At 43.8% G+C, this 22,682-nt stretch overlaps 1 protein-coding gene across 3 annotated transcripts in view; it reads right to left on the bottom strand.

Annotated features, from left to right (window-relative positions):
• The window catches only part of WDR33 (WD repeat domain 33), a 112,269-nt gene that overhangs the window by 7,372 nt on the left and 82,215 nt on the right, over positions 1-22,682 (bottom strand). For 2 of the 3 annotated variants that reach the window (XM_039253225.1, XM_039253224.1), the window contains exons 8-18: positions 13,936-14,062; positions 12,746-12,900; positions 12,579-12,657; positions 12,021-12,131; positions 11,349-11,443; positions 11,049-11,135; positions 10,439-10,578; positions 9,688-9,840; positions 7,664-8,788; positions 4,928-5,036; positions 1,534-1,972 (exon numbers count right to left, since the gene is read on the bottom strand). In XM_039253225.1, the coding sequence (XP_039109156.1) occupies positions 1,534-1,972; positions 4,928-5,036; positions 7,664-8,788; positions 9,688-9,840; positions 10,439-10,578; positions 11,049-11,135; positions 11,349-11,443; positions 12,021-12,131; positions 12,579-12,657; positions 12,746-12,900; positions 13,936-14,062 (2,620 nt within the window). Of the gene's footprint in view, positions 1-1,533; positions 1,973-3,591; positions 3,714-4,927; positions 5,037-7,663; positions 8,789-9,687; positions 9,841-10,438; positions 10,579-11,048; positions 11,136-11,348; positions 11,444-12,020; positions 12,132-12,578; positions 12,658-12,745; positions 12,901-13,935; positions 14,063-22,682 lie in introns of those variants that run through there. The other variant, XM_039253226.1, reaches the window with a different exon arrangement.

Genomic DNA, 22,682 nt, shown 5'->3' on the forward strand with positions numbered 1-22,682 from the left:
GAGCACCTATGCTGCGTCACCACTACTGCTCTGGGTCCTGAGGCCACAGAGGTACAGAAACAAAAGCTGCTGCCTGGGGGAAGTGGTCATGTTCCTGGGAGAAACACTACTAAGAAATAAACACATCACTTCATGTCAAGTCAGTGCTGTGAAGAAACAGGAAGCAGGATGAAGGAACTGGGATGGGAGGAGGAGGGATCTGACTGGAGAGCCACAAACGTCTGCAGGACTGTGCCTGGGGGCTGGGGGGGGGGGCGCTGTGCTCAGGGGCTGTGCTTGGCGGGGGGATCGGGGGCTGTACTCGGGGCAGAGAAAACAGCATGCACAGCAGGAGCAGTCTGGCATATCTGAAGAGCAACATAAAGCTGTCAAGAGCACAAGGGTCTAGGCTGTGGGTCTGTCACTGACAGATGAAATACAATACAAAAGGCACAGTAAAAATCTGAAACGGCACAAGATGTAAAGATTTCAGGAAATTGGTGAAAAGTTATGTTGATGCCAAAGCCTTGGAAGTGCGGCCCCTGCAGACATACAAAGCCATCCCGAAGACCCCAGAACACCACTGGTATGCCCTGGACACCATGAAGACAGGCCCGCAAGAAAACTAGGAGCCCTTTACAGCTTTTTAAAGAACTCCCCTCTGATGGCGGCTTTCCCAAACCCCTTGGCCATCGTATTAGCCATTCTTGTCTAACACATCCCGTGTGGAGGAGGGAGTGCCAGCCCTTGGCTCTCTCCTCTACTAGCACTGCTCCAAATGTGACACAGGACACTGCGGCGGGGATGGACGGCAGGAGTGGCGCACAGCACAGGCACCACAGTCTACCGGCCTGGCCTGAAGCCGCTCAGAACCGTCCTCCTGTCCAAATGTCTGTCAGCATGGCCCCTCATCTGTGCACTGTTGACGAGAACGCCCATCTCCACTGATGATTCTGTCTCATCTGAGATTCACTAATTCTTGTTTTTTCCCCTTATTTCTTCTATACCTTTTTTACCCCAAGCAAGCAAACTGAGTGCTCAAGCCTGACCCTGACCTAACTCAGCAGCAAGCTAATTTTTTGGCTTGATTAGACTGTGTTAAGCTCTTTAGGCCATGACACGAAAATGATCTCATAATTTCTTTACTCTCAATCTCAATCTCAATCTCCATAATTCCTTTACAGTAGATGATCTGTATCGTACTGCATCATTCTAACCAGGAGAAGCTGTGCCTTCTAGTCGGGCCTCAGAAACCTGATACTATCCTGATCCTCACATCCCTCTGAAAGAACCAAAAAGTAAGCAAAAATAAAAAGATTTCTAAATTATAAAGATAAAAAAGAAGCACAAAAAGGTTAAAAAGCATAATTACTCGCTCAAAGTCTACACACAAAACCCAGAGAGGGTAGAACGTCTACACACAAAACCCAGAGAGGGTAGAACTAGCAATGGATGCAGCGCCCTCTGCCCCAGCCAAAGAGGAAAAGGACTTTTGTAGAGAGAACGGGGCCGCAGCTCCAGGAAAGAACTAGACCCACAAAGCGTCCGTCCCACCTTTCTTCTCTGCGCCCTCGAAAACGTGGGTCCTCAGGCTCCCGGGGGAATCGTTCGTCTCCAGGTCTGCGGCCTTCCCAAGCCCCTGGGGGGCCCCGAGCTGCGCCCCGGCCATCCCCCTCGCTGAATTCCCTGTGATCGGGCGGAAATGGAGGCCCGGGGCCCCCGCGCCTCCACTTCTCTTCTTGTGGTAAAGGTCCTCCTCGCCCCTCAAATTCGCGTAATCGGTGGCCAAAGCGTTTGTCCGGGTGGAAGTCATCTGGTCTGCTGAAGTCGTCAGGGAAGTCGGGGTGAGGGCCACGCCTATCAGGGGGACCCCTGCAGTCCTGGCCGCCCCGGAAAGGCCCCCTCTCGGGCCCGTGCTCAGGGCCGCTGCTCTGCTCATGCCGCCTCTCTGACATGGGGCCCATGTGATGGTTTGGAGGGCCGCGTGAGTCACCTAAAGGAAACAAAGCTGATTTTTACCTTGTCTTCCAGGAACCCTGCCAACACAGGTCTGATTTTCAGCATCTTAAAGTGTCAGAATGCATTCCGGGATTTAGAATGTTTTCCCTCCTTAGCTGTCAGCATACTCGGGAGACAAATCCCTCAGGCATCATCTGATGGAAGAACGCAGGTTCTGGGGTGCAGATTTCAAGGCCATCTCTCACTAGCTAAGCAACTCCCCCAGGGCAGATTACTAATCTCAAATGAGGTTAGCAATGACTGGACTGCTGTGAGGATTAATTCAGAAAACAGAGAGTCTCACAGGCATGAGAAAGAGCACCCCTTCCCTGCCCCTACTCCTTCAGTGATTTCAGGAGGCCTGCCTGCTCCCTACCTGGGGGGGAGACAAGCAGAGGGCATTCATGCTGCAGGCCGGGAGGCCAAGCACAGGGCGTTCACCTCTGCACCTGAAAAGGCCCGCACAGCCCATCACAGGTGCTGCCTCTCCGCTTCTGCCACCCGCGAGGTCACCCTTGTATCCCCTAGTTCATTAACTCACTTTGAATTTTTTTTTTTTTTTTTTTTTTTGACCGGGAATACTTTACTCAAGACCATCAGAGAAACAGACAGTTTGGGTCTGCAACAGAGCACACTCTGATTCTTGACAAAATCGTCTGAAGAGCACATGGGGCCACAGGCCTCGAATAGCTGCCTGGTTACCAAACAGCCTTGCTGTGCTTTGGTTTGGGGCTTGTACGAACACGCGCCCCTGCCCCTTTGCAGGAATGATCTACCCTCATCTATGAGTCGTCACCGTTCTTTGCAGACAGCGTTTGGGAACCCACTAGAGATTTTTTGAAAATACTTTAAAATAGGTAATATATTCAACATCCTGAATAAAAATGGAAACAGGCCGATTAAACCTGATGGCTGATTTAGCTCACTTCTTAACCTTGGTAGGATTGCTTCTCCAGGCTACTGAACTGCGGTGGTTTTCTGTCAACGTACAATTCAAATCAAGCATGTCTTACAGGTAGGTAGCAAAGGGACCCTCTTGCTCTACAGCAACTACGTTTTTAGGATGAACCCCTCCCCCCCCCCAACCTACCCCACTCACGCCTTTCCCTGCCTCTCCCTAGCAATAAAGGTGAACTTCCTTTCCCGGAGCCGCAATCACCCAGGGACGACCTCCTCCTCCCTTTCTGTTCCTTGCTCTTGGCCATTCCAGTCCCGCCTCACCACTCAACAGGTATAAAAAACCTGAAAATGTCAGTATAAAAAAACACCACCAGAAGGGTTCTCCCTTCTCCTAAGCTCCTCCTGTGCCTTCACCTCCCGGTCTTTCCTTCACTAAGCCAGTCCTCTCCATGCTCAGGAAAGCACCTTCTCAGTTGTGTAGTCAGTCTGCAAATACCCCAGGGGCCTTTGCTCCTGTAAAGAGGCCCCTTACTTCTCAGTGGGTTCCTACAGTTAATGGCTTCTTCTCGGACTTTATGCTGCCTGAACTTGGTATGGTCTCAGACATAGCCGACTTTGACCTGAGGAAGCTGAACACATTCCATTCGGACTTACCTATGAATAATAATCCTCCCATTACCTCTATCTGTTTAAAAGTACCCTGGCTCCTCCAAGGAAAGAAACCCACCACTACAAATTAGAAGGGACGTGGCCACCGGTGATGGGGCGGCGGCGTTGGTTAATCCAGTAGGGGATGGCAGGGCCACTTTCTCGGCTCTCCCTTCTCCCTTTGGTCCCTGGGAGGAGAAAGAGAGGAGGAGGAGAGAGAGAGAGGTAAAGAGAAAAGGGGAAGAGCAAGGAGGAGAGGGAAATAGGTGGAGACAGACACAAGGTAGGGGAGAGGAAGAGAGGCAGGCTCTCAGTTTGCTGATAGCTGTACCTTGTGGGTAACAGACTCTCTTTTCTCAGGGTCCCCAAATTCCAAAGATGGCTTCTCGCTTTCTCTTTTTCCATGCAATGAGACTAAAATAAAGATTCTCCTAATCCCTTTACTGCTCCCTTTCCGAGGATGGGGTGCTTCTCCCAAAGCCCTAGCGCTGCAAAATGCCAAGGAGGACTTTTCTTCTTCTGATAAAGTGGGGGCAAGAAATGTAACCTGTGCCACAGCGTGCTGTGGGCTCAGCTCATTAAAAATTAAAGGGAGTGAAGTTCTTTGAAGTGCAACCTCCTCGATCCTCCTCCTGAGTTTTGGGCCTGTGTCCTCCCTGTGAGAAGCACTCTGACTCCAACACCTGCACCTCCAACCTGCCCTCCGTCCGCACCCCTCACAGCCCTGCCCTTGCCCTCTCCAGCCCTTCTCCTGCCACAGCACAACGCCTGAGCGGGACAAGGGGCTGCCTCTCCACTCTCCTTCACCTCCTGCGATGAACTCCACTTCCCAACAGCCTGACATCTAAAGACTGACACTTCTCATCTCTGTGCTTTCCGTTAAGATCAAGGACCTGATACATCAGTACATTGCTTTCTTCTTAGCAAGTCATGCAGAACAACATAAGCAGCTAAAGTGTTCAATATGTGGCACAATTCAGGGGCAGAAGAGGGTGATATGAAAAGCACAATTAAAACCTCTGAACTTATAATCTCATCAAAAACCGTAAGCGGAAGCGGCTGAGCCCTCCCAGGTGCTAAGGACATGCACGTGCGCTCAGTGAGCACAGGGGCCACCCCCGGTCCCACGAGAGGGACGAGGCCGTCCGCAGCATGGGCCCCACTCCCAGGCTCACTGCTGGCAGTGAGGAGCTTACCTCCTCGGGGCGGCACTTCCGGCTAACCAAAGCAAGTCTACGAAAACACCGTTAACATGAAGCCTTTACCTGAAGCGGCTGTGCTCCTAGTTTTCCTACAGGGTCTACTGACCATTCTATCAGTTACTTACCAACAAACTATTTATTGTGAGATTTACACAGAGGCGGTAGAACGCAATCTCTTATTCAGCCGAGCAGATATTTACCTTTGTTGGGGCCAGGTCCTTGTCCGGGGTTAAGAGGGGGGATGCGACCTTGTGCTCCCTGCTGCCCTAGGCCTGGTATCAGGGGTGGGGGGCCTGCGTTCTGTCCTTCCTGAAAAGATGTTTTTAAAGCGGGGGTGTGAAATCATAGGCTTGTGCTTCATGAACAGCAATTTTATCATAATGTGACAAGATAAAAACAATAGGTTGCCCTAAAGCCTCCAGCAGTAAATATACAGCGAGTGACATCAAAGAAAAATTGTCCTTACATTGAGGGAAGGAGATACTTCTCTAGCCATAATAGATGGAAACACTTACATCTTTAACCTGATGATAGGTTTCATTTAAAGCTAGATCTTTACCTGTAATGCTAAGTAAGAACCTCAATGGAAGTAACATTCTGCACAAAGGAGGAACTTCCGGCAAAAGTAAAGATCTGGAAATCTGCCGGGACAGGTAAATTCTGCTCTCACACTCAAGTCTCCTTTCCAGCTACAGAAAATAATCAGTCCTCTCAAGAGGCCAGGGCTGGGTTTGAAGAGGCAGAAGAACAGACAAGGGGTCCGTCCACACCGGCTTGCTCCTATCTCCTCCCTCCTCCCTTCCCTCCTTCTCCACTTCCTCACTCCTCCTCCTCGGCACCCTCCTTCTCTCCTTCTCGTTCCCAGCTGGGTCACCTGGGGTCCTGCCGAATTCCTTAGGTCCCTGCAGATACAAACCTGCTGCTCTGATCCTCTTTGTCTCTGGAGCCCCAGAGGTCACCCCAGACTGCCCCTAAGATTCTGCATTTTTACCTAGCCATACCTAAATTCTGAGTCTCCACACTGTCCAGTGACCCCGGATCAGGTCTCTTAACAAATTCCTTTATATAAAAAATGTGCTTGGTGACCTACTATGAAAATAACAGTTTCAGAACCATTAATAGCAAAATCGCTTGCACATTCCAAACCAGCTCCACAGAAGAGCAGCCCTGATGGGACGTGCGGCATGCAGCTGCGAACGCCATCATCAACACAGTACCAGTGATTTCTGTCCTTTGTTTCCTCTCCCCTTCACCCAAGGGCTGCTCTTATCAACACCTTTCACGCTGTTACTTTAACACCAGAAAGCAGTTTCACTAAATTAAACCAACTAAAACAAAGGGTTTAAATAATCGGCCTCATCATAGTGAAGAGGGTCAGATTTCAGCATATAAAAAATATGAGCAAAGGCTTTCATTAGTCAACTCTTGAGATTTGAAATGTCCTATAATGTGTCAAACCTTCACACCCATTCCACAGGTCAACTAAGTCTTTAGAATGATTATGCTTCTCAGGTATAAAATCTTCTACTACTCAATACAATAAAAACTCTTATTGAACTGTCCTAGAAACTCAGGCCTGTCCTCTTGAATCTGACATGTTTATAATTTTAGTCATAATGTGGTGGCTAAAGTTCATCACTGTTTTTGTCCTTCAAATCAAAGCAGTTAATTCATTACCATAAGGTTAGGTAACTGATACTGTAAACACACGCAAAGGCTCTGCGTATTAATAAAATATACACTACTCCAAGTTCTAGGGCAGTTCAGGACAATCAACCTAGATTTATCCCACTCATCCTAAATTCTAAAAGGTGCCCAACAGATTCTGGAAATAAACTCAACTACCATCGGGCTCTTGGCTGCTGTGACACTTGTAAGCCCTGGGAGATGTCCAGGAGAGTAAGTCAGCTAGTTACTTTAATGCAGTAGATCCTACTACAGTCATCTTCACGTGTCAGAGTCTCAGAGGTGTTTGAAAAGCAAAGTGGGCTGTGTTTTTCACATCAGCATCAGCAGCACATCCTCTCCAAGTGGACTGAGTGCCTCTCAGTGAAGACCCGGACGGTCAACATGAGCTCCCTCGCTCACCCACTTTTGGTCCACAACTGACTTCAGGACACAAACCCAGTTGTTCATACCCAAATAATGCTTCCAGACTATGAAACTGAGGAAAACATAAAAACCACAGAGCCACACAGTGTCCAATCCATTCATACTCATGGAGTCTTTCTGTAATTCCCCCAAGAATCCTGAGCCCTCCTCACACCACCTCTCAAAAGCACAAGCCAGCCAATGGGTAATAAAACTTGGCTAACAAAAAGAGAATCCTCAAAAAAGGGCCCAGAAAATGTCTACAGAAATACTCCCTCCAGTAAATTTACGTGTGGGCTGAAACAACTTGAACAGAATTTTGTCCAAAGGGTCACAATTTGAGAAAGCACAATTCTGGGCTCAGAGGCTTCTAAAAGTGTTCACTGAAAGGCAAACAGTGAGGTCAGAGTCTACCGTGCACTCATGAGTTACATGCACCATACTATCTTCAAGAGTAGAGCTGGCAGGCAAATCAGCCCGTGAAACACCAGGCCACAAAATGAAGAGCCCAGAAAGGGGAGGCCTGACGGGCTCAAAGCCACCCATGCTTCCTCCTCAGGGTCACAGCTCTTTTAGCCCAGCGACAATTATGAACTGTACTCAACTAAGAGCTGATCTTTCCTGGAATAACTACTATTGAAATGTTTCATATTACAGTATATATAATGGCCCATCTAATTATTCTCATTGGCTCCTTCAGCCATGATGCTATTTTCAAGCCTCCATCACTACTGAGAGCCCCAGATACGAGCTGTGGCCGCTGTCCACAGCGCCTGGCCCTGCCGCCTCCATGCAGGCCGTGTCTTCCCAGTGTATAATGCCTACAAGTTAGAAATAAACAATACCTGATTGAAGGGGGCCCGGGGCCCATCACCTAGCAGAGCTGTTTTCTGCTGCTGGAATGGTATTGGCCCTTGAGATGGATGTGGCCCTCTTGCCGGGTTCTGCTGTCCCTGAGGTCCAGGGGGCCCTTGCATGCCACCCTGGGGTGGTGGCCCCAGAGAGCCCTGGGGCGGCCCCTGCTGACCTTGTGAGCCTGGAGGCCCTCGCAATTCCTGGGGAGGGCCCAGCATGGACCCTTGGGCTGGAGGCCCCTGCATGCCTCGCATCTCCTGAGGGCCTCGCATCTCCTGAGGGCCTCGCATTTCCTGAGGGCCTCGCATCTCCTGAGGGCCGTGTCCCAGAAGTCCACTTGGAGGGTGAGGTCCTCTCATCTCTTGAGGCGGGTGGCCCATCATCATCCCTTGGGGAGCAGGACCCTGATTCTCCCGGGGGCCTGGAGGACCCTGCATTCCTCTTGGATTCAATCCCATCAGAGGTCCCTGAGACACAGGACCTTGGATCCCTTGAGACCCTGGCCCACCTTGAATCCCATGAGGGTGAGGAGGTCCTTGCATTCCTCTGGGACCAGGTGGTCCCTGCATACCTTGAGTACCGGGAGGCCCCTGAGGGCCCAAGTGACCCTGGGGACCAGGTGGGCCTTGGGGGCCTATGTGACCTTGTGGGCCAGGTGGACCCTGAGGACCCATATGACCTTGAGGACCAGAATTACCCTGTGGTCCAGGTGGTCCTTGAGGTCCCAAAGGGCCATGAGGTCCAGGATGCCTTTGCATTCCTTGGGGCCCATGCATGTCCTGAGGCCTCGGCAACCCCTGGGGCGGGCCCTGGGGCCCTTGTGGTCCCATGAATCCTTGTGGCCCCCCACCTCCCTGATGCAGTGGAGGACCTTGTGGTCCCATTTGTCCCTGGGGTCCAGGGGGTCTAAACTGTCCCTGCGGCCCCGGAGGCCCCATCTGAGCCATGTTCATTGGCATCTGCTGAGATGGATGGGGCTGCTGAAAACCTTGAGGAATCTGAGACATTGGACCTTGTCCTGGAAAGGGCTGGGGTCCGAGGAGAGGAGTGCCAGATGAAGGAGGAGGCTGAATTTGCTCAGCCTGTTTCTGTGCAAGTCTTTCAATTTTAAGTTGCTGGAAAGACAGAAAGAAAGAAAAAACATACTGATAAATATGCCATAGCCCTTAACAATGACAATATTCCTATCACTTATTTCACTGGGAGAGTCTGAATACAAACATAAGGCATCAAGCTCCCAGTACTCCACAGTAACTACAGTCCACGTAACATTCAGGTATCCTGGGAGCACATAAGCTCCTTCCGTGGAAATACTGGGAGAGACAGCAGCCAGGATGATTTACATCCCATCATTTACTAGTGCTTTATCATTCCTGCTAACTGTCAAAGACTAAAAGAAAAGAAAAAAAAAAGAGCAAATCACCTGCTCTAGAGCTGATAGAGAAAGAAAAATTATTTTATCTGTAAGTAAATGAATTCCAGCTGAAACTATGTTGGCTTTATCTTTTCTATTTAAAAGATATGTTTAACTTAGTTCTACTCACTGCTTGACTGATCTAGTTTTAAAAGTCTAAGAAACAGAATTCTTTCACAAATTAGCTTCCTAATGTAGCAATAAGAAACGGTGGTGCTGGGCGGGGGGATGGGCAAAATAGGGGAAAAGGAGGAAGAGGTATAAATCTCCAGTCAATAAATAATTAAGTCACAGGGGCAAAAAGTACAGCAAAGGGAATAGTCACTAGTACTGTAACAACGCCACATGGGGACAGGTGGTACTTTCACCGTGCTGTGCACAGCAGAAGCTACAGAACTGCTGAACTGCCATGTACACCTGAAGCTGGGACACTGTATGTCAACTACGCTTCAGTTAAAAGCTGAGAAATACAGAAAGAAGTGGTGGCGTTCATCAGATCCTTCTGAGAATCCCTTCCCTCCTCCTCAAGAGCACGTCAGTAACAAATGTTGCCGCTACTTTCTTAGATCATCTTGGACCATCCTAAAGAGCACCGCATACCTCCAGAAGCTGTGGGTTAGTGTACTGCAATGTGGCCATTTCTTGTTCAATTTCCGCTTGTGTTTTCTTCTTCTCTTCCAACTTAATGTCCTCTTTTCTGTCATTCAGTACCTCATTTGGGGCAGGAATTGGAACTTTATTTTGCATCCAAGCCTTGGGAAAGAATAGAACATTAAAATATACTCTGAGTGTATAGATTATAATGAGAGAACAAGAAAACCATTCTGTAATGTCACTGGCTCATTCCAACCTGCCGAATATGAGCCAGCTCACCTGGTGTACTGCCTTTATTTCTACACCCCTCCTTAGTGACACAAGAATGCAGTCAGGCAAGCACGCTGCCAGGCAGAAATTACTAACCTGATAAAAACGGTAAGATCTTACATGTTATTAAGAATGAAAAGCCTGCCCACTTCTTCAAAAGCGCACATGCACATAGTGTTGCGGGGACAAATAAAGTAGAAGACAGACAGACAAAGCAGAGGAGAGTCAACATACTCTCTCTGCCCCATGCTTCTTCCTTCTACCTCCTCTGATGGCTTGGACAGTAAGACACAGGCGAGAATAACAGAGCTACAAGAGTCATGACAAACTGCACACGGACCGCAGAGCAGCAGATGGGAACTCGGTCTAAGCATACTCCAAAGAAGTCTGTAGCGCGAAATACCTTCCATGGATGACATCATGCAGGAGGGATTCACCAGGCAGAACCTCCCGTACAGAAGGCGGGGTGTTGCTGGTAGTTACTCACCTGCTGGAACTGAGCCGGAATAGGTTTTGCATATGGAACTTTCTTCTGAGGAACTTTTTTCTGATCCTTTTGCATCACCTCCTCCATTCCCCAGTCCAAACCTGGAATTGTCATCTCAATTTCATTTGATTCATCTTTCCCTGTAACCATAAAAAGAAACAGGTACCCAAGGAAATGAGAGAAAGTGGCCACTTCATCAATGAACACATTTTTGGAAGAAGAGATTTTAAATAATATATAATAAATAATAATTAGATCACTTTTATCAACATGTCTCAACATAAATCATTTTGGCACTTTCAAAATAATTCATTATCACGAAGGAAAGAAATAGGTCTCCAGGGTGCCTGGGTGGCCCCGTCGGTTAAGGGTCCAGCTCGTGGTTTCAGCTCAGGTCATGATCTCAGCCTGTGAGTTGGAGCTCCACACTGGGCTTTGAGCTGTCAGCCTGCTTGGGATCCTCTCCCTCTCTCAGCCCCTCCCCTGCTTGTGCTCTCTCTCTCTCTCTCTTTCAAAAATAAATAAATAAACTTAAAAAAATAAAGAAAAAAAAGAAACAGGTCTCCAAAACTTTGACAAAAATGAAACGTACAGGGACAATGTCTCTTACCCATCTGCTCCTGCTCCATGGCTAGTTTTAGTTGTTCAGGGATTCCCATCCCTGGAATGACTGCCAGGCTATTTGGTTCAAGGTCATCTACAAATAGAAACACATCTATTGTCAACAGAGATTTTATAAACACAGTAGTCCAATGAAATAAACACTTAATAAAAATGATACCTATCACTGGTGATTTATCACTCAATAAACTGTAAAACTGAAATTAGTTGTATATAATCTTCTCCATACCTACCACTTTTATAAAAGAATATCAGACTTCAAAGAACAATAAATGTGCAAGGGTCTCACCATACTCTACTCCATCTTCGGACATTCCAGGCAACAGGTTAAGATTATATCGATCCCGCATTTTATCACCTGGTCGGTTTCGAGTCCAGAATTTGCTGTCAAAACAAAACCAATTGGAGGGTGAAGGGTGGAGCAAAGGACCAGTGTATTTGTGGGCACACAGAGTGCCGGCCAGGGAAACACGGTAAAGTCTCACAACACCTCTCTGCTAAAAATTTTACAGGTTGAAAGATTGTTTTTAAAAAGAAGGCAAAACAAAATTCAAATAACAAAGTCATACTCTATCTCCTTATTATCATATATATTTATAAACCACTAAAAAATGTTGAACTGCAGGGACATCTGGGTGGCTCAGTCAGTTGAGCGTCCCACTCTGGCTCAGGTCACGATCTCCCAATTCATGGGTTCGAGCCCTGCTTCAGGCTCTGTGCTGACAGCTCAGAGCCTGGAGCCTGCTTTGGATTCTGTGTCTCCCTCTCTCTCTCTGCCCTTCCACCGCTCATTCTCTCTCTCTCTCTCGAAAATAAATTTTAAAAATTTTATTAAAAAAAAAAAGAGGTTGGACTACAAATTAATACGTCAATAAAATATATATATATATATATATATATCTTAATTTCCTGCTGCTCTATAAACACAGTAATTCCTTGTTATTTTTGATATAAAGCTTACCTAGTATGGTCGTTTGAACCTGAGCAGAGAATATGTCCTAGAGGATGCCATGCCAGACTCCAGATCATTCCTTCATGGGCCATCTCCATCCCACCCACTTCCTTCTCTACCCTGTAACAGCGCCAAAGAAAGAAGTCTTTTCAACAAAGTTACCAAAAAAAAAAAAAAAAAAGACATTCTGTTTTACTATAACACAAAGCTAACAGAGCCTGTTATTTTGAATCTGGTCAACTCCACATGTTTCAGGGGTACTGATTTGTCACCAGTAATATAATCCTTGATTCAAGGAGTACTTTAGAGGGAAAATTGTTTCAAGAATGATTTCACAATAAGAAACAAGGAAATCTGCTTTATTCTCCCTTAATGACTTCCACATCCAAAAATAGAGGTGCTAAGTTTTCTATTCCAAGCTGGGTTTACAGAATTGAAAACTGCAGGAAGACTCTGATACAGGGCATGGGAATACTCAGGAAAAAAACCACAAAATGTTATGTTTTATATTTTTGGGTGCTCTCTCCGTATAATATACAACTGTTTTACATGATATGCATCACATACCCCACATGCCAGAAGAGCAAAGAGCCATCGGATCCGCCACTGGCAAACAGTCCTTCATGAACGGGGTGCCAGGCCACGGCTGTAAAACAAAATGCAGGGAAAGTCAAATTATTAGGATCTCGGCTAACTAGAGGTAACAGAATGCGAAGCAGGCCTCAGCCTCTGACCTGTGGCTTCCTTCTTATGACCTCGGAAGACCTGAAGCTCTTCTTTCAGGTTTCGGATATCAAACAGTTTACAGAGGTGATCACGTGATGCCGTGAGTAGCCAGTTGCCGTTGAGATTTAACTTCACTTCCATTACTGTGTTTTTATGGGCATGACTAGAAACAAAGTACCAAGGAGATAATCTGTCAGAATGCAAAACAAGTATAAATCCAACAATGGCCACTTTGGTTAAAAAGGACATGGGTCGAGATGGTGAGAGGCCTGTAAGACGTGTAACACAAGATCACAGTTGAAAAGTACACTTGACAGGAACAGGTCAATGACAGAAATAATGCCCATTATCTAAGGACAGTTTTCATTAACCAATTAAAATAGCAATGGAACTTCAACTGTATAGAGAAGCTGATGTGTGAAGCAGGGGAAGCACCTGAACACATAAATTAATATTCAATAAAGCTCACTAACTTTTCAAAGTTCAACCAGGCTCCTCTCATTAAGACAAAGCATAAAAAAGGAGCACAGGCTGGTTTGAGGGTTAATTTGAACTAAAAACACTGCAAAAGCGAGGCCTGCAAAAGGCACATCTCTAAGGAGCACCGTTCGCTGGAGTGCTGCAGCAAAGCGGCCTTGCCCCAACCCCCTCGCTCTGGATTTGCCCCACTTCCCAGTCACAAGGACCAGGGTGCAGGTGTTTGCTCAAAACCATGTTAGTGACAGTTATTTCAATATCAATGTCAACAGATACTTCAAAGACAAAACTTTATTATGAGGCTGCATCATAAGTAAGCACCTCAGACAAAACATGAGAATGGATTCAAAACTGGAGGGGAAACTCCCCTCTAAACAGAGGTGCTGAGATGGAGAGGGCTGGGCCATGTCTGGTGAGTGGTATATGTCAGCTCCACAGGGCACCAAACGGTACATCGTGAGGAGAGATGGCAACCCAGGAGAGCGAGAACCAGCCCTCCTCCCAACACCACCCCACCCCCAGGATCCCCAAATTACATTTACACACACAGAGCAGAACAGAAGCCACATGAAATTAATAAGAAGAATTTAGGTACAAGTCCATCTGTTGTCTACCCTAGTTTCTCAAGAATACATGGCGGGAGAGAAGGCTCAATGCTACAGAGTACAGGCAGCCTTGTGCCCCTTTGTTTAGTGGCCAAGGTCGGGTGCCTATCACTTACAGTGTTGCAAGACTCTGCCCAGTCTTGGGATCCCAGAACTTGATCGGCTGTTGACTATCTTTACTTCCTGAAACAACTAACCCTTTTGTTGGATGCCAGTCTACACATTTCACATCTGCACCATGCCCTGTCGGAAACAAATTAAGATAAAAGCTAATCAGTCAGATATTTAAAGCAGAACTCCACTGAATTTAAACCAGAGTAGACAAACCTATTATATGCTTTGATCCTAGTACCTGCATCTTAATCTTTTTGAAAAGCCTCTTTGGTCTTCGTGTTGGGATGACTTTTGAGTACAGCCACCTCATTCGAGGCCAAGATGCGCAGGAACTGTTTCTCTTCTCCTGCAACTAAGCTCATCTTCTTGTCCACCTGCTGGAGGGCCAGCCAAGCATTTTGGGAGCTGCATCCCTCACGCCCCATATTTAAAGCTTTTTATGCTTTTCCTGGACAATCCTAATCATTGGGCACGATTCTTGCCATTCACTCTAGGTTTTGCCACTTTGCAATAAACTTACAGATCAACAGTCCTAAATTCAGGCTCACTCATCAGCATCTTCTAGATGTGGCAATAGGAAAAGTATTCCATCTGGGGATGAGCACTGAGTGTTATGTAGAAACTAATTTGACAATAAACTATTTGTAAAAAAAAAGGAAAAGTATTCCATCTATTGAAATGCAAAATGAGACAAACCGATCCCTGCATCATTCATACACGTGCCAGATGAGGTGATGGTAAGTGCTGCTCTGTTTAGTGCTTACTACAAGCATCACCCCTTTGAATCCTCAAAAAATCCGGAGGAAGGCATGATCATCACATCCATTTTACAAGGGAACTAAGGAAACAGAGGACTGAGGGGTTAACTAAGACAACCTAGTTGCCACAGCTAGTCAAGGACAGCAGGAGCCAGAATGTGAACCTGGTCTACAGGATTCCAGAAACAGTTCTCTCAACCACGGTGCGGGAGCACGAGGTCACTTCACAAATGGAACACATTTACTGATACTAAAAATCACCAAAGTCAAAAGCAGACTTTAGAGAACTCAAAGAAAACTAGTATTGATTTTTTAAATCAGCACTATCCAGAGAAGAGCCTCAGGAAGTTTACACAGCAAATGCACTACAAAGCAGGTGAAAAGTGAGGTAGAGATTATTTCAAGAAGCTCCCTCTCTAATCAAGACCAAACTTGGCTTCTATGAAGTTTGAGGTGGAAAGGAGAAAGGATATGGAAGAATATCAAGCAAGGGAAGTAGAAAAGAAGGGATGGTTCCAGAGGCACTGGAAAGTAAATTGCACCAATTAAAAAGGGGAGTGATTTGGTTGGTTGGTTGGTTAAGTGACTCTTAAATTTTGGCTCAGGTCATGATCTAGCCATTTGTGAGATGGAGCCCTGTGTGGGGCTTGAGCTGACAGTGCAGAGACTGCTTAGGATCCTCTCTCTCTGCTCCTCTCCTGCTTATGCACTCTCTCTCGCTCTCTCAAACATAAATAAATAAACTTAAAAAAAAAAAAAAGAAGGGGGGGTGGGATTTGCATCTCAAATAAGCATGAATTTACATGACGACAAGACTCCGTTTTGGCAAGCATGTAGGGAGATACCAACTACTTGGGCAACAATTTAGCAATGTGTACCAAAGCATGAAAACTGTGCATCTCCTACAACTCAATGACCTCATGTCCCAGGATTTATCCTGAGGAAATAATGGATGCTCAAAAAGATTTATCTACAGGAATGTTTACTCAGAGTTTATTCTGAAATGCCCTTGAATAGGAAACATACTGCAAAATAAATTTCAGTATGGCATATGGGCTCAACGGAGTATGATGCACCTGTTATTAATGAGCATACAGTAATCTAACGATGTAATTAAAATATTCACAATACGATCTCAGAAAGAAAGTACAGTGTGTTCAGCATTCCTGATGTCACCACTGTAATAGACTAATTAACACCATGAGAGTGTGCGCAAACCTATCTAGAGGGAAAAAAAAAAGAAGTCTAGACACCAAACTGTTACCAGAAATAATATTAAGCTTAGTAGAGGTATTAAGGTGATTCTTATTTCTCTGTGTTTTGTTTTTATATTTTTTGTATTTTGTTTTGTATTGTATACATACAATGAACATATATAATTTTGCAACTGGGCTCTGAAGGTGGGAAAGGAGGTTTTATTGTTGCTTTGATTTTATTAAGAAAAAGAACTCAGGATGATAAAATTGAATAGAAATACAATTCAGTCCCCCAGCCCTTGCTTGGCTTAAGAACATTTAAGGTCATTGATGACTTGATCCTAAAAACATACAGCCAGTAAATTAAAAAAAACTTTATGGGCCACTATTACCCAAAATTAAGTATTATGAATAGATACATGTGTATTTCAAGCAAATTTGGAAACTACGTGAGAAAACACTTTTAAAATATGATACACTGTGGCAAAAAAAAAAAAAAAAGTTCCTACTCTCAGCAGCTCCCTCGGCCCTCACCTTTTCTGGGATACTTTTGTTATTGCCTCCACTTTACATGTTTAGTTTATACATCCCCATCAACCCATAAAAAAGAAACAACAAAATATATTTTAGCTGCCTGTTGCTATCTGAAGTTTTCTAAAATGTATTTAAGTAGAATCCAAGCAAGCGAGGAATCCCATCTATATTTTACTGCTAAACAAATTTACCCATACACATAATCACTAATGTAAATCCAGCTGACTGGAACTGATTCTTGGGTCTTATTTTATTGGTCACTGTCTTTAATAATAAAAATAGTACTATTAGCAAACATACACTTTCTGTATGTATGGGATTCTTTCCTTCCTTTTTTTTTTTTTAAGAGCATAAGACTACATGCAAGCATGGGAGAGGGGAAGAGAGACAGAGAGACAGAGAGAGAGAGAGAGAAAGAGAAACTTAAGCAGGCTCCATACTCAGCACAGAGGATAATAAGGGGCTCAATCCCACAACCCTGGTATTGTGACCTGAGCCAAAAACAATAGTCAGATGACTGACTGAGCTACCCAGACGCCCCTGTATGGTACTATTCTCAGCAAAGCATGTGTAATAATAGCTCACATATGACAATTACACACAGGTTAAACAGCTTGTCCATGATCACACAGCTGGCATGTGGCAGAACAGACCCTGAACGCAGGGAGCTGGCCCCCCCACAGAGCTCTTAAATGCCTATTCTATACTGCCTCATTAGATGTGGAAGGTTAGTCTAAGAGTTACAGGAGGAAGAGAAAAGAAACTACATCCCTTTCTATTGGCTTCTATATGCACAAAGACTCACTGAAAAACAGCAGACAAGGAACAGATGGAAGGGCAACTATTCAAGTCTTTACATTATTTTATTTTTGAACTAGATGCATGTCATCTAATTTTTTAATTAAATACAATTAAAAGTTATCTAAGAAAATATGTACAAAAAAATATGTGCACCATGCTAACATTTGTAGCTTACAAAGACACACACACACACACAGAGCACAAACATTTGCTCAAAAATGCACAAAATGTATCTGAAAGAAAACAGGAATCTCATCACATTAATTGCCTCCAAGAGACGGAACGGATCAGGAGGCTTCACTGTGTACTGTCTGGGGATCTTTAAAAACTGAAACATGTGAATGATCTATTGAGGAAAAAAATCAACTAAAATTTGTTAATTTACTAAATAGCAGTAGACCAATTACCTCTGGAAAGTGATTATGAAATGGTTGCAAGTAGCATGTATCATTTTTACAAGTTTTTCAAATGAAAAGGAGGAAAAATCAATAGCTTAACCTGGCACAGAAGCACACTGATTTGCATCTTCTTCCTTCTCCAGTAAAAAGATGTTACTGAATTTCCAATGAAGTGACAAAAACGATTTCAAGTGATAAAATTGTACCCTCTCATGTCAGTGTTGATACAATTCGATCCAGAACAATGAGACTAATAGAAATTTACCCTAAGAAAATAATTTAAAGGATGTTTTTAACTTTTATATTTAAAAGATGACACTTGAAACCTTGTGAAAATGTGTACACTAGTGAAAATGTGTAAACAAATTTTAGAAGTGGGATAATTAAACGAACTGTGTCATGGCCAAAAACAAAGAAACAAACAAACATACAGGTATTAAAATGAAGATTCCAGGAACAAAGGAAAATGCTCATGAAATAAAGTGAATTTTAAAACAGCAAACAAAATTATGTGTAAACCGTGCATATACCACAGGGGTGATTATGAAAATGTTCATGTAGAAGTGCAGAAATGTAGATATGAATAAGCAGCAAATGAAAACTATATTGAGGGAACAGAAAAAAGGTGAAAGTTTTCATTTTTTCTCTAATGTTACATTGTGGATGTAACTATAAATCACATACGTTAGATTTCTGTGTGTGTGTGTAAACTTCCTGATGTTTTTAAAATAAGAAGAAAAAAGCACCACTGAATGCAAGTTGCTTTGCCAGGTAATATTTTTTCTATCAAAGTAACAAAAATTAAATTCAGTGACACTCAGTGATAGAGAATAATAGGCACTGTCATCTATAACTAATTAGAAAGTGCACTAGTACAATTCTGGGAGTGGCCATTTGGTCACATCTATCAAAATGTTATAGCTTCAATTCTGCCAGAAATTACCCTGTTTGTAGTTGTAAAATCACACCAAGATTTTACAAAGATGTTTATTGTACCTTGTGTGATTCTCAAGACTGGAAATAACCCAAACATCAATCAGTTACGGGTTACTTAGGAGAAAATTAAGGTAAACCCATATAACTGAATACAGTACAGCTGTTACATTGAGGCAAGCTGAGGGAACCTTTTGGGGGTGATGGAAATGTACTGTATCTTGATTATGACGGTGGTTACAACAATGAAGCAAAGAAAAGGAACTTTCTGAAGGGACTGAAATGTTACATATCTTCATTATGGTAAATGTATGTCAAAATTCAAAGAACTGTATAAGTAAAAAGGGTGAATGTTACCATATGTAACTCATATTTCAATAAGCCTGACTTTTAAAATATATAAGCAGAAAAGCAAGGTGTGATTTCATCCAATTTGTAAAAAGAAAAGTTAAGCTGGTAATAGTTTTTTAGAGAGAGGAAATGCTATGTGAATAAGTAGGCATTTACTCTTGTACTGCTTGAAGTTTGTAACATGTTCTTTTATTACTTAACGGCAACTGCCTTTGGTCTCCCTCTATTCAAATCTCAAGAAATGACTTATATTAATTAGTGCCTAATTTGGCAAACTAATCTGTTTGCCAAAACAGAACTAACCAGTTGCTTGTGGTCTCAGGAAGATGTGCTTCAGAGCCTTAGTGGGGATGCCCTTTTTCAGACAGCTCTCAGGCTCAGTATGAATGAGTTAAGTTGGATATTTCAGGTTTTGTGAGCTGGGTGTTAAATATAAGAGCCTAATTTTATATAAATTATTCTGTCACAGAAAAATGATGGAGTCCTGAACACAGTTTATCAATTTTAACCATTAGCCCAAAAGAATGTCTCTATACTAACTTTTATCATTTCAAAGGTCCAGAATTTCAGGATAGAACCATTCAAAATGCTTTGTGATCCCCAAATATGGAAACTTCAAGAATGTAACTAGAATTTGCAACGCTGAAGCAATTAACACAGACATAATGGAAAATTTATCTAAGTGATAACTGTTTTTACGACCCAGTGCCCTAGATATTTTAGTCCTGACATCTTGCTAATGGCTCCAGATCTTAAAGCTAAACACTTCTTGCCAATGGAAGCCCAAGCATTTTTAAAATGTTTATCTATTTTTGAGAGACAGAGAGAGAGAGAGAGACAGAGACAGAGAGACAGAGAGAGAGAGAGAGCTTGAATGGGGAGGGGCAGAGAAAGGGAGGGAGACACAGAATCTGAAGCAGGCTCGAACTCACAGACTGTGAGATCATGACTTGAGCTGAAGTCTGACGCTCAATCGACTGAACCACCAGGCACCCCCCATCCAAGCATTTTTAAAGTGGCCTTAATTAAAAGCTGTCACAATCAAGCCTGAAAATACGAAGATGAAAGTCTCAACAACATCCCACCCGCTCCAGGTACTGCAAAGCCTAACACAGGACCAGGTGCAGCCCAGCAGGGAGCTGACGGGGTCTACAGGCAGACTGGGATGCACAGTCTTCTGCAGGACAGCAGCTTTACAAAGCCAGCAATACAGGCACATGGTTACCAAGTAAAGACTCCAGGGTCCCTGGAAAACGTCAGAGTACCTCTCTCCATAGAGGACTACAATTAAAAAGGGAGGATGTGCTGGAAGAAAGACTTCGGTATTCAAAGTTGGGAGTTGCAATTGCTAAATTCTAAAATTAAGAGATTCTGGTTGCAAATCATTATATAAACAACAAGACTGTCATAATAAATCTGTGTGGAATTCCCCTTAAATACTTACAAATACTGAAGAATTTAACCTGCTTTGTCCAATACAGGTAAAACTTATTAGCCTCATGTGGCTACTTATATTTGTGTTAATCAAAGTTAAAATTCAGGTTCTTTGGTCACACAAGTGCTTGACAGCCACGTGTGACTCCCGGCTGGCACGCTGGGTAACACAGACATAGAACAGCTACATCGTCACAATTCCTACTGGGCAGCACTGATACAGACTGTAATTAGCCATTTTAAAGACAGTTCCTCCTTAAGTTCCCATGACGGTATGGATTTTATTCACTGCTACAAAATGAACAAGAAATAAAGGCTCTTCTATTGACACCAGAGCCAGGGAAGACCCACAAGGTTACCCAGCGCTGAGGTTGTGACACAGGAGAAAGCAGAGGCCTCAGCAGGCCAGCGCCCAGAGGGGCCTGCATCCTCTCACCACTCTTATCTTCCCTTCGCCTTACTGTACAGAACACCCAAATGCAGTGGCACATACAGCTGACCGTTGAACAGGGGACTGACTGAATGGCACAGGTCCACTTTGCATACAAGCTTTACATTTGCATACGTTTTTCGATAAATATAGTGCCGTATGGTAAACGTATCTTCTATTTCTTACAATTACCTTGGTAACATTTTTTTCCCTCTGGCTTACTTTATTCTAAGGACGCAGCATATAACACATGTAAGATATAAAATATGTGTTATTCAACTGTTTATGTTATCAGTAAGGCTCGCCCGTCAACAGTAGGTTAGGGAGTCAAGAGTCATACGTGGATCTTGCAGCAGAGGGGTCCCTAACCCCCACATTGAACAAGGTTCAACAAGGCTCCTTTTGTTTTAGGACCAATCAAATGTAACAGGAGGCTGTAGTAGACCAGCTTCTGTATACCTTTCCAGGTCTCAGAACTACAGAAGAGAACTGAAGGGTAAAATTTAAAACTAAATACATAAATAGGAATTACTTCTTTTAATTACTGGAGAAGTAATCAGATTGATTCTGAAGACCAGGGATCTCATTAAGAATAAAGGAATGGGGGGTGGGGGGGGAGAAGAGAGAAAAGAAAAAGAAAGGAATGTGGCAACCATAACCTAACTCCACCCAAAGAAATTATAAATTGATCTAAGCATACTAGGTTACTTTTAGAGATTGAGCTTTGGGGGGAATGAATTCTGCATCATTTCCTAGCTAGCGGACACTCTCTTGTGGTCCTAGCTAAACGAATAGGGACAGAATTAGCATCTTTTAGGAGATGGGTGGTACTGCTTCATGGATGAACTTGCGTCTGACACACCAGAACCATTTAACTCACTTCTCAAAATAATTATTTGCAAAACAGAACTCTAAGTTGCACGTCAGAATATATGCCAAATAGAAGGAAAACAACAATTTTACTTATTCCACTTGATCATTCCTTCACACACTCATTCATGTGCTCTTTCGCTTGCTCGTTAATTCAAAATAAGTGTGCACAAGAGCAACATTTCTTGGGCTGCTTTTATGGATGCTCAGTCTCTAAAATATGTGATCACCAGACAGAATGAGGACTGAACACTGGGGAAATAGTTGTAGAACCATATAGTCCAGGCATGGTAAAGTCCAACAAAGTTAACACTTAGACTAAAATGTTTACAGAATAAACACTGAAACTAAGTTAACAGAACAACTAATGCAGGTTTGTAGAGACTTTTCTCCACAAATGAAAACAGAAAAATCTCTTTAAAAAAATAACGTTACATAACTTGCCTAAAATAGCAAGTTGCAGAGAATGCAAAATGATTTTTCCTAACTGGATGTGCTTCTGTTTTAAGGGAGACCCTAGAAATATAATGCAGAGACTCCTTAATAAGCCCTAACATTCTAACAACAACAGGACAGATGGTTTAGTCATTAGACATTTGATGAACCGCCCCAGATGTGCTTTTGTAGAAAGTGGAGGTTTTCTGTTTATTATTTCCTATCTCAAGACCATAACATGTAGTCCAGTGACAGAAGCCAGCAGGGGATGAGGTCTGCTTTGGGATTCTCCCTTTATAAGAAGACATTGTATGTAAACTGTGTGTCTCTGTGTATTCAAGAACCGCACCTCTCCTCCACAGCCTCCCCAGACCCTAAGGGACCTGGCATCCCACACGGGTCCTGACTTAAGACAATGCATATGACCCCAAGGCTCGGTGAACAGTCTGAAAACCAATCTTTTTATTTGAAGGTCAAAAATAGTGTCCATTTTCCCATTTTATTTTTCCTGGATCAGGCCAGTATATGAACAAATCTTAAGAAAAATTTCCTTTATACATAACTTACAAAAAGCACCAAGATTTTCTAATACAGGAAGAAAAAAAAGCA

The sequence above is a fragment of the Hyaena hyaena genome, unplaced genomic scaffold (genome assembly GCF_003009895.1).
Source record: "Hyaena hyaena isolate Hyena2069 unplaced genomic scaffold, ASM300989v1 scaffold_441, whole genome shotgun sequence".
Lineage (NCBI taxonomy): Eukaryota > Metazoa > Chordata > Mammalia > Carnivora > Hyaenidae > Hyaena > Hyaena hyaena.